Source organism: Amphiprion ocellaris, chromosome 15, assembly GCF_022539595.1.
Source record: "Amphiprion ocellaris isolate individual 3 ecotype Okinawa chromosome 15, ASM2253959v1, whole genome shotgun sequence".
Lineage (NCBI taxonomy): Eukaryota > Metazoa > Chordata > Actinopteri > Pomacentridae > Amphiprion > Amphiprion ocellaris.
This window is the reverse complement of record NC_072780.1, coordinates 17,356,340-17,368,639: the sequence shown is the minus strand read 5'-3', so window position 1 is coordinate 17,368,639 and position 12,300 is coordinate 17,356,340. Positions and strand designations below refer to the sequence as shown.

Below are 12,300 nucleotides of genomic sequence, written 5' to 3'. Positions count from 1 at the left end.
CAGATGCTCTGTTTTAGCTAATTTGATGTCAGCTTCATTCAATCCATTTCAGTAGCAAGTGGCTGCCAAGGTGTCTTCATGATTTAAAAGTGGTTTGAACAGGTGAGAGGTGGGAAAAGCCCTTTGCATCCTTTAGAAAAACTCAATCAAGGTTATTTACAATGGCAGAGGAAATATCCTGATCAAATTACTGTAACTAGAAATTGAATTGCGGGTATGAATAATTTTGGGCCCAACTGAACACGTGTAGCATACATCGGTGGCCTTCGATGCAGTGGTGTGCTGGGGAGGGGGTTGCTTGAGCATGGTAAGAACAGACTCAACAGACTGATAAACAGAGTCAGCTCAGTCTGTGGCTGCCCCCTGGACTCCATTGAGGAGGTGGGAGAGAGGAGGGCTCTGGCCAAACTGTCTTTATCATCAGAAACACCTCCCACCCTCTGCATCATACTGTGAACCCCTTAAGAAGTGCCTTCAGCAACAGACTGTTAGGGTGGGTTATACAGAAGGAACATTTCCGCAGGTCCTGTATTCCAGCATCTGTCAGACTGTACAATGGTGCATCATAAACTTTACTGTGTACTGTTTACTGCTGCACTTTTCTTCCCCCAATTTATACATGCATCCACCTACTTATGTGCAATAACTGATACCCCATCCTCTTGTATATAGTCTTCTACATGGTATTTTAAAAAAACTGTGTATATAATGTTATCTGCAATTCTTGCATCGTGTTTTTTTCTTATTTATTCTTACACTGCCTTTTTACTTTTATATTTTTTCTTTGAAGCTGCTGTAACGGTGAACTGTCCCCACTGTGGGATCAATAAAGTTTATCCTTGTCCTTACTTCCAAAGTCCTGTAGGTGCCGACACTGCCTCCGCTGAGCTGTGAGTCGCATTTCAAATCTACACCGAAGAAGAAGAATCCAAAGTTATGACCGGAAGTGAGTTTTTTCTGTCTCACGCTGTTGATGAAACCTGCAGTAGACAGATACAGTAGCTGTTTCCTCTTTCAGTCTTCAGGTAAACATTTCCATATTACCTGTGAAGGCAGGGTGTTATTTAGAAATAAGTACACGTGTTGTCTGCTTTTCTTTGTACGTCTTTCTGCCCAGTATACACGAGCTAACGTTGGCTAACTAGTAGTCGTGCGAGCTAATTTAGCTGCAACTGGCGGTTGACGAGGGTTAGCTTGTGCTAGCTAACGTACTGGGAAATTTCTGTGGCAAGTGGGAAAGCGAAAGCTAGTGAGGACGAGGCAGGGTTTAGAGGAAATATATGGAAATTGGCCATGATAAAAGCCGATAAGCTGTAATGTTACTAACGTAAACACATGCAGCGTTTGTGTAAGGAGCAGAAACCAACTAACAACTATTTTGTAGAAGGTGTTGCAGCATTCCAGCAAGTACAGTACATATTTTGGCATTTGAACATGTTTTTTGGCCAAATTATGAAAGTCGCCGGAGTCTTTACATAGTCAAGGTGGGCCAATCTTCACGACAAATGCCAGTTTGTACAGAGGCGGTTGTCTTAATAACATTTCAGTATGACAAAACAAACATGAAACACTTGGCAACAGTAATTTTGGTTTTATTTATTTTTCGGGCTTTTTATAAAGAGAAAACAGAAGTTCTGACGTTTCATTTTTTCACCGAGTCATTTGCCTACATTTCAACAACACTGCACCAGCAGGCTTTGGTCAGGTGTCCTCTAATTATCCCATAGCATGTTAGTTTAATATTGTAATTCAGTGTCCTCGTCAGTGAGCTGAATACCACTGGTGTTTGTACTTGCAACAGATACCAGAGATGATAAAACAAGACACAGAAGAGTCTGCCACCCAGGGCGGCGAGGATGCTTCACCCACAGTAGGAGGGATGGAGTCACCTGCAGCTGCAAAAGACAGCTTGGACAGCAACAGCCCCAAAGAGTCAGAACCACAGACACCACAGACAGACACCCCTCCACAAGACCAGGAGGGAGGAAGTGAAGGTGAACTTTTAATTATTCTCAAAGCAAATTCTGGCTTGTTGGCAGGACTGTCGCTGTATCTCTGTTACATATGGACCTGCAGGGAGCAAACATCTGAACTGACTGTCTAATCATAAAATTACATTTGATCTGCTCAATACAGGAAATTTTGCCAGAAAAATTACCAATATCAGTGTTTCTGTGTTTTGCAATATTATGTACTGATGCAAAATGCATACCAAGTCAGTTAAAAGCCACCATTTTAATACGATGTCTGTTAGCACCCACATTTGCCTGTGTTGTATATTGTTTAAGATCCTTATAAAACTCTTAAAATTTGCTTCCACCAACCAAAGTAGGAAATAAATCTAGCAGTTTGCTTTACTAATTAGATATGTGATGTTTCTTTTAAGTATAATAAATTGGCATAATTAATTACTTCAATGTAAAAAAAATGAGTCGGCTGTTCTTTTAACAGAAGCATGTTTTTAATTTCTTTTTTCTGTAACAAATGTTTTTCTCACGTGTCCCACCATAAACGTCACTGTTGTGACGTTTATGGTGGGACACTTGAGAAAAACATTGACTTTTGAGGTAAAATCAATGGCTGTGCTGTGAATTAAGTGACATTTACATACAACGCAAAGTTACTGCCAAAGTCAGGCAACAATTCCTCAATAAGGAGGATTAAATGAGTTGCTTTAGCTGGTCAGTGCCTCTAAAATATCCATTGTATACATGTTACATTTTGTTCAACGCCCATACCTGCTTTTTTATTTCTTTTGGAGTTGAAGCGCTGACTTATATAATACGCTTTCTTTGTAAATGTATTTTTGTCTTGTTTGAGTTTCCAGGTTAACTCTAGTTTTGCGCTCTAATATGCGAACATTTACTCACGTTTCCTGAGCTGCATATGCGATAGTCCACAGTTTGTCAAATAAAATACGTTGAAATGAAATGGTTTAGATTAATCCACTAATCTGTAAAATAATAAAAATAGCAAAATACTTGTTGGGGACAACTGTACTGCTTTTGCCTAATTTTTTGCCTTCCCATTCCCATGTTTGGCTGAGAGAAGAAATACAGCTAGATTTTGCTTTTTCTCCACCGTCTAGGTGCAGAGGCTGCACTGTCGCAGTGTTTCACGGCTGACGATCTGAGCCGGCAGCTAGAGGACATCCTCAGCACCTACTGCCGGGTAACAATTTCAGATGATGCCAGTGCCTTGCCCAATGGTCAGTCACACAGCCCAGAGCTCAATGGCCTGACCAGTGAGAGGGAAGATGACAAGTCAGAGGAAGGCAAAATAAATGGTGGTGAAAATGGGGCAGAGAAAGAGCAGAAGAAGACTCAGGAGAAGAAAAAAGTGAAGGGTCTAGGTAAGGAGAAGTTCAGTCTTTGTGATGGAACTGAAGAGACTATATATTTATTGTGCTGCAGTTTGTAATATGTAGAAAATGTCTTGTTTAAAGTGTTCTAAAATGTAATATTTACAGAATTAGTGATCATTCCAGCTCTACTGGGACAAGCTCTCTGTTTTTAGTCGTCCAGCAGCTTTTGTCTTTTAATAGAATCCGCTGTTTTTTTGTTTCTCCTTTTTGTGTAGGTAAAGAGATTACTCTTCTTATGCAGACTCTAAACACACTGAGCACCCCTGAGGAGAAGCTCGCAGGCCTCTGCAAGAAGTATGCTGAACTGGTGAGTAGTTCATACAAAGTACATTCTTTTCACCATAAACTCTGACAGTTTACTTTTCTTGACAATAACTTGTATATAAATAGAATAAATAAGCATAGTTTTAGGTGTGTAATAGCTGTCAATGTTAACTGTTTAGTAGCTTCTACAGAAAAGATATTGTTTGTTAATGTACATTGTCTACTTAAAATATTACTTTTATCCCAAAACATGTTAGTTATAATCCCTGTTCATGGCTATATCAACATACATGTCTGTGCCTATTGACTTGAAGATGTTTAAACGCTGGCAGAAGAAGAAATGCTTTTTTTTTGGTCACCTGAGCTCTTAGTTTGGTCAGTGGAATTGGTGTACTTCAAGGCGAGGCAGTGATCTTTGTCGAACAGGTCCAGTGTCCCCTGACCTCAATATATACTCAGGTGCTGGATAGCATATTACAGCCCAGATGACCTCAGATGATCTGTTGGGGTTGCAGTTTTTATTTTGACTGAATGTGTTTATGCATGTGGATTGTAGCTGTGTGAGCAGGTGTAAACTGGTGTTTTTTTGGTTGGCAATGTCAGAGCTGATAAGTGCACGCCAGTCTACAGTGTTGTTAATGCTTGAAAGGAGAGGACGATCCAAAAACCTCCAAATAGCAATTTCATTGGCAGCTGATTATGTTTGTCCGAGGTCACATCACACTGCAGTCTTCGACAATTTGTTATAAAAACAAGGCATTTACTACTTAACAAATTAATGTGATTTAATATTTTCAAATGAGCCTGGATTGATGGAATTTATGGCCCAAATAGATCAATAAATTGTAATCTTAGAGCTTGAGTGTAATCAATAACAGCATCACATCAAATGAGAGCGTTAGGGAAATTCTACGATGTCGAGAGAGGATGAGGAGACAGACACAGATATTCTGGAGACTCAGATGGCTTAGGTTGAGAATAACGCTTACTGATATCAGGAGAAGTGATACAACAAGCAACACAGTGATGTGAGCACTGGCAGCATCATTTCTGAGAATTCTCTTCAACTTTCGGGTATATATTGAGTTGGGAGGAAGGCCATATTTAGATTACAGCCCAATGTGGAGACAACTTGTCTGCTCAGTAACATCAGACTAAACAATAACTAATCTTGACCAAGTTTTGTTTTCCTGGCAGCAGTCGTCTCTCTCATGCATCTTCTTCTGCAGCTTCTGCCGCAGAAGAAGGCCTGAATGTGCTCACAGCCTTAGTTTGGGAGAAGCAAATAGGAACAAAGTTCAGATGTAATAACCCTTGGGCTCATTTGAGGGAACACATAGGATGATTTAAGGTGACTGCAGTTGACAGATGCAACCTGCATAATATTCTAGGATGTCTTCATTTAACAGCTGCAAGGAAATACCTCAGTAAGGAGAAAGAGTAACTTTTCCTTCACAGAGAGTATGCTTGGAAGATATCCTGTCTTTTTTTTTTTTTTTTTTTTTTAAAAAGACTGTTATCAGCCACTGGCATAATTCTGATCTTCAGTTGCCAGTGAAGCACCTCGAAACACAAGTGTGTTTGTGTTTTACAGTTAGAAGAGCACCGTAACACACAGAAGCAGATGAGGGTACTGCAGAAGAAGCAAAATCAGCTGGTCCAAGAGAAAGACAACCTGAGGAATGAGCACAGTAAGGCCATCCTGGCCCGCAGCAAGCTGGAAAGCCTCTGCAGGGAGCTGCAGAGACACAACCGCACACTTAAGGTACAACACCGTCACCTTTATATAGTTTTATAAAATGTATACTCCATAATCTGCATTAAATGTCAAGTACCAGTCAAAGTGATAGCAAGGGGGAAATGAGTTGCATGTTTAAAGCTGTTGGCGAACACAACGTAAAGGTTCGTTGAGGAGACTTAACACTGTCATATTGCCTGTGCAGGAAGAAGGAATGCAAAGAACCCGGTTGGAGGAAGAGAAAAGGAAGGAGGTGACTTCTCATTTCCAGGTGACACTGAATGACATCCAGGCCCAGATGGAGCAGCACAACGAGAGAAACGCCAGCCTCCGACAGGAGAACACAGAGCTGGCTGAGAAACTCAAGAAACTGTATGAACAGTACAAACTGCGGGAAGAAGTGAGTGAGCAATTTTACCACATCTGCTTGTTTAAAGTGCGGCATGCGAGTTCTCGTTCTCATGTCATATTACCACATTTTTACTGGGTGTGTGACATGCATTTTTATTTCTGCCTTTGTGTAACCTCCGCCAGCACATAGACAAAGTGGTGAAGCACAAAGACCTGCAACAACAGCTGGTGGATGCCAAGCTGCACCAGGCACAGGAGCTGCTGAAGGAGTCAGAGGAACGCCACGACAGAGAGAAAGATTTTGTAATTATCCATTTTATACCTAAAGCCCCCCACAAGGACTGGATTTTTCCTCAGATATAACTGTTTCTCTTCCCTTGTCTGGTTCTCCCTCTTCAGCTGCTGAAAGAAGCAGTAGAGTCTCAAAGGATGTGTGAGCTGATGAAGCAGCAGGAAGTTCATCTCAAACAGCAGGTTTCCTACGAGTCTTTAATTTTCAGATTTGTAGCTCAGCATGAGATCAAATTGAAAGTGAAATGTTTTGCCATTTCTATTATCAAACCTGTGTTGTGTTGTTTTCCTAGCTGTCATTGTACACAGAGAAGTTTGAAGAATTTCAGACCACTTTGTCCAAGAGTAATGAAGTCTTCACCACTTTCAAACAGGAGATGGAGAAGGTGAGGTGTCTTTGTTACAGTGAACTTGTAAGAGAGAAAGAAGAACTATGTATACCGTTGCTGGGTTTACCTGCTGAGCTGACCGTCTTGTTTCGTTTGTGCTTACAGATGACTAAAAAGATCAAAAAGCTGGAGAAGGAGACAGCCATGTATCGCTCCAGGTGGGAGAGCAGCAACAAGGCTCTGCTGGAGATGGCTGAGGAGGTAAAACAGCTTTTGGTGTTTATGCTTGTCATGTCTCTGACTCTTGTTGCTAAGATGCAACCCACAGTGGAAGCAGCTCTCTAAAATACTCAAATCTCTCACCTAGTACTGCTGTGGCTATGAGAGACCTCAAACTCATTGTTATAACAGAGGTATGAAGAAATCTAGTTGTATCTGTGAACCCTTGAATTGCAATTTGCTGAAATGTTAGAGAATATATGTCCAATGACCTAATCTAGCTTTAATAGCGCCGGAAGTGTTAATCCATCTAAAACCAAAGACAGCAGATGTTGACCCCAGATGTCTAAGTCATGCCAAAATGTCTGCTTTTTTTTAATGCATTTAACCTGAATCTGGCAACAGCAGCGAGGCAACTAGAAGCTCTGATGCTGATGGCAAAGAAGATATTCTTGGCCAGAACAGCAGCAGCTCTCCTGCTAACAATGTTACAGCTGCAGCACCTGACAAGCCCAGGAGGGACAGACCTTCATCCAGCATTGCTATTTGAGTACTAGAGACCGTTATCTGGCTCTACAAGACTGCTACTGATAAAATTAGCTGCAAAAATACATAAAATGTACACTTAATTTCACTCAGTACATTCTTGTAGCCCTCTAACTGCGATCATAATCAAAGAAACCGTTACAGAGCACTGATTGAACATCCATCCGTCCATCCATCCATTATCTACGTACTGCTTAATCCTCATTAGGGTCGCGGGGCGAGCTGGAGTCTATCCCAACTGTCTTAGGGCGAAGGCAGGGGACACCCTGGACAGGTCACCAGTCTGTCATAGGGCTACATATAAACACAAACAATCACACTCACACCTACGGGCAATTGAGAATAATCAGTTAACTTCAGCATATTTTTGGACTGTGGGAGGAAGCTGGAGAACCCGGAGAAAACCCACGCATGCACAGGGAGAACATGCAAACTCGGGAAGGCCGGGACGCACACCAGGGATCTTCTAGCTGCAAGGCGAAAGTGCTAACCACCAAGCCACTATGCAGCCCGTGATCAAACATAATACAGATAATAAATGACAAGGAAAAAATGTTTATTATTCATTGGCATAAACAGAGCAATGGGAGGGAGAAGTTGGTGGGGAAACGTTCGACCACTGCTGCAAACCCATACCCCAAAATAGTAAGCTTAGGGGAAGCATTGGATTTTGATTGAAATCAAAATGTCACTGGGACAGAAGCATTGTATTTCTAAATTCTCCCGTGTGTCTCTTACCCATAGAGACCAAGACTGTTTGGCATTAGAGTTAAGACAGTTTTATGTTTGTATTTTAGTGAATTGCAATAACAAAACTATATATTATTTACAACTGATCTGAAAGAGGGACTAAAAATTATTTGGAAATATTGTGATAGACTGAGTTTGTCTCTTAAATTTTGTGTAAATAGATAAAACACAAAACTATCACAGCACAGTTTTCATATCTTGTGTGTGTGTGTCTCCACAGAAAGCTGTGCGGGACCGTGACTTTGATGCACTTCAGGGAAAAGTCCAGCGGCTTGAGAAGCTGCGGCGGGCACTTAAAGTTGAACGAAACGAGCTGAACAAGAAGGTCCAGAACCTCAGCGGTCAACACAGCGACACAGCAGGAGCCCCCACCTCTGACCCAGGGACTGACTCCCCCTCTCCACCACCTACAGACTGTCTGCTGGAGCCCAGCAGCTGTCCGGTCCCAGACATCTCCTCCTCCTCCTGCTCCCACTCCTGCCACTGTGACCCCGAACTGGACACAGATACCCTACTAGAAGGGGCAAACGCTCAGCCTGTTTCTGCACAGGAATGAAGCAGCGCTGCTCACACTCTCCTCCTTCCTCTCCAGCGTTAAGCCACCAAAAGATAAGCCACCAGCTGCAAGCCACTGCTCCACGGCTGGATGAAGCTGATGTTAAACACTGGTCTCGAAGCTGATCGGATAGTCACACCTTTGCGTATTTTGGGTAGGATATCTGATCGACATTTAATAGAAGGGTTAGCTTGTGTCCTCCCAGTATCCTCTGAAGGCTTTATAAAAGTGAGGATAAAGTTGTGCTTCACCTGTCAGTATATTTACATGCACACTGTAACTTAATAACTGTGACTAACCTGATTAATGTAATAGCATTTACATGGTTCGCAATAACCCAATTTCCTGCAGTAATTAGATTGTCATGACTCATTTAATAGCACGCCAGGCAGCATCTTATTATCCACACAAATTAGAAGAAGGAAACCCAGGGCTTTTTTTTGGACTCGGTCTGCCAACCCAACCCACAAGGTGTTTTTTTCTAATATATACACAATAGTCATAGATATAAGTATCGTAGAAATTTAAAAGATTTGACAAGTTATTGGGCTCTGATGTGCTTATCCCAGCCCCAACCATATCTTCACTAAGAAACGCTGTTTCCGTAATGGTTGCAATAATCAGTAATAGCCTCATTATTAGTGTGCATGTAATTGCACTGACTACCTTTGTGTGATCAAAAAGTTCAGAAACTGCATCTGTAACAATCAACACTTTACCTATTTAAATTGTAGCCTGTATCCCCGGTGAAGTAGTCACATTGTGCAGTATTACACTGCTCCCAGCTCTCCTGTAACATTTGTCTCTGGAAGATCTCTCATGTAAACATGTCAAGAACATTTGCAGTGAGGCTGAATCTCTGTGTCAAAACAATGAAATTCAACTTGAATTTCATTTTGTTGAACCTGCATGTGATCACCACACAGTACCCACATGGCATCACATCTCGGTTCAGGCTGTTTGCACTGATTGTTCTCCCTCAGACGCCTCAGAATGTTGCAGTAGAACTAGGCATTGATTCATGAAAAGTATGCTCCCAGCGCGCTCCTGACTAGATGTGTATTTCTGGTTTTGGAAGAGCAACTCTTCCACTGTCAAAACTGCCGTTTCTTCTCTTGGTGGTAGCTGCAGACCCGCCTCTCATGACCGGTGATGATCCTCCACACGAAGGTTGGATCATCCAGCTGCTGACTGACACCGAATGTGATGTTTTTGTCTTTGCTTCAATGTGCAGTGCATGCAGAAATCACAAATGTGTACCTACCAGTTGCCACATAAAATGTCCTGTTGATAGTTTGGGGTCATACAGTCTCTTGACCCGACAGTTACTAACATGCACCGGCGCCACAAACAGTCCCAGAACTTTTTGATCGCACCACCTAAATATCAGCGCTGCTTGGGGTGACACAAGCCAAACCAGTTTATTCCAAGAGGACTTATCAGAGGTTGAATGGTTTATGTGTGTGCGTGTGTTTGTGTGTGTGTTCCATCAGTCTGTGTCATTTGCACCTTGAGTCGGCGTGTTGGAAGGGGTTTCACTCATAGCTCGTGTAACTTCATGTTTTTCTGTCATTTGAAGTCTTAACAGAGATGTCAATTTATTTAGTCAGTCCCATTTGTAACATCAAAATAATATAGATTTATACATATTTTTGCAGGAAAACTTTCGTTCTTTTTTTCATACAGATTAAATGTTCAGAATTATTTACAATATTTTTTCTGAATTTTCACACATTTTTTGTTGGTGTCACACGGCTCCATTTGTGCAGCATTTTTGTTTGTGGTCTGTATTTATTGTTTTGCATAATCTGTGATATAGAAATGTATGTATCTTACAGAACATGCTGTAAAAAAAAAATATCTGCTTATTTTGTATTAATTTAGAACATTTCTAAAGGTGTTACTTTTATGACCAACTCTTCATTCTTAGTCTTTCTGAGTTCAGTTGCTTCTGGCTATTTTCTTAGTTGTTTTTCAGTTTGCCTATATCTCTGTAACAAGGACCACTTTGAGCTCATCTAACTGCATCTTTGTGCATTTGTATGTATGGTGTGTGTGTGTGATTTCTGTGTTTTTACGATTGTCTCCTCCGAGTCCTGGTAATTGCAGTAGCTTGTAATCAGGTTTTAACAAGAGAATGTTCAAGGACCTCTATGCAACGCTTGTGTCTTGGTTTTTATTCTGTGGCAGTCTGAACTGACAAGCACTTAGCTGAGAATGTATATTCATTTTTTCCACTGTCCTGCATGGATGTACTGTAAAAACAAACATATCTCGCAGCAGAACTCTATTTCATTTTAAGTTTAGACCATGTTTGTTGGCTGACATTGAACGTCATCTTCTCTCTGATGCTTTTAGAAGGTGCAACGACTGAGCCGAGTGGGAATACCGAGGGGAAGAGTAGAGCAAATGTTACTGAACTTCTGAATTGTAGTTTCACTACCAAACATGTCCATTTTTCTTCAGACATTCTTTTGCTCTACTCAAAATGTAGCATCAGTAACACAGTATCACCTGGTTGAATCTGTCATCTTCAGCTGAAATAAAATGGCAAACCTCATTTCTTCCAATTTCCCACAGGACACATTCATTGTTCCCCAAGTCCTGCATTGGATAGGGAGGTTCATCAGCCATGAGAAGGAACCAAAGATGTTTCCTTTTTTTGTCTTTTGCAGTACTTTTATCTGACCCTGTATATTTTGTTTCTTGTTAAATAAAAGATGTAACGGTGTGTATTTTAGTTGATGGCTTTGCTTCTTTAAAAAGGACTTCATATTTCACTGCATGTTTCAATACGAGAAAGACTTGTAGCGAATGATCTATGATGGAGATTCTTAAATTTGTGTGCATTAGGGCATTTAGATAGCTCAACTGGTTGAGTGGGCGACTTATGACCCGGGCTACACTAAAAAAAATTGTTATTTTTGCAGTAAAGCGCCGACAGCTGTAGTTGCCAGAACACTACCGTAAAATTACAGTTAAATATTTTCTAGATTTATGGTAAAGAAATGTACTGATATTGTTGATTTTACAGTTAAAACACATGCTTCATTCCATATTTTACTGTAAAAAAATGTTTTGACCTTTAAAAACTTGAAAATTTACATGAAGTATATAAAATAAAGTTTGTGAAACTTTTTTAAATATTACATAAATATTTCCATCATCAGCACAACAGTTTGTGTATTTAACATTAAATATATGTGTTTTTTGCAAAAATTGTGTTTATAGCTGTCATAAATATTAAAGCATATGTATGTTACTAACACAAAAGTGCATAAATTTGACAGGCACAAACTGTAAAAGGTTTTCTTTGAAAAAAAAAATCATGAATTTTGGCGCAAAAAAACGCCTTACTATACTGTCGACAAAAAAAAATGCGATTTTTCAACATGTTGTAAAAACGTGCCATATGATGAAATAATGTAAAGGCTGGAATATACTTTCTGCACGAACGAGCCACGCGGAAATCAGCCGCAAGGAAATCCGTGCGAGTGAACGTGTGTGCATTTATACTCTCGCGTCTGCTCCCAAACTGCAGGGGGCAGTGTATCACAAACACATGTCTACTTGGTCTACTCTGGTACTAAACTAGAGAAGAAGAAGTTTGCCATTGTTTACACCACTTAAAACATTGCATTTTACCGAATAAAAGGATTTCAGCAGTTAGTTTTAATTTTACACCATGAATAGTTCATAACCCTGTTACCACGGTTATCTCTGTGTGATGAATCGTTTAAGTGCACGTATTTCTAGACTTCAGCAACAAGTAGGTCCTGGCCCTCCGCCATGTTTTTCCGCGCGGCTCCGTCCGCGTTGGTTAGAAAAATGTGAAGATGCGCGGAGTGGAAATTTTCGGCACGGAAAGACCGCTCGAAGGGGCGTGGGTGCA

The 12,300-nt window shown here is 40.8% G+C and overlaps 1 protein-coding gene across 1 annotated transcript; it reads left to right on the top strand.

Annotated features, from left to right (window-relative positions):
• The first annotated feature begins 896 nt into the window (after nt 1-896).
• Nucleotides 897-11,139, top strand: txlna (taxilin alpha). The gene is made up of 11 exons (XM_023263844.3): nt 897-1,025; nt 1,802-1,994; nt 3,089-3,352; nt 3,580-3,671; nt 5,223-5,393; nt 5,572-5,766; nt 5,901-6,020; nt 6,117-6,191; nt 6,302-6,394; nt 6,503-6,598; nt 8,073-11,139. Exons 2-11 carry the CDS (start codon nt 1,811-1,813, stop codon nt 8,406-8,408), a joined length of 1,626 nt encoding a protein of 541 aa, XP_023119612.1. The 5' UTR covers nt 897-1,025; nt 1,802-1,810; the 3' UTR covers nt 8,409-11,139.
• Nucleotides 11,140-12,300: the final 1,161 nt, after the last annotated feature.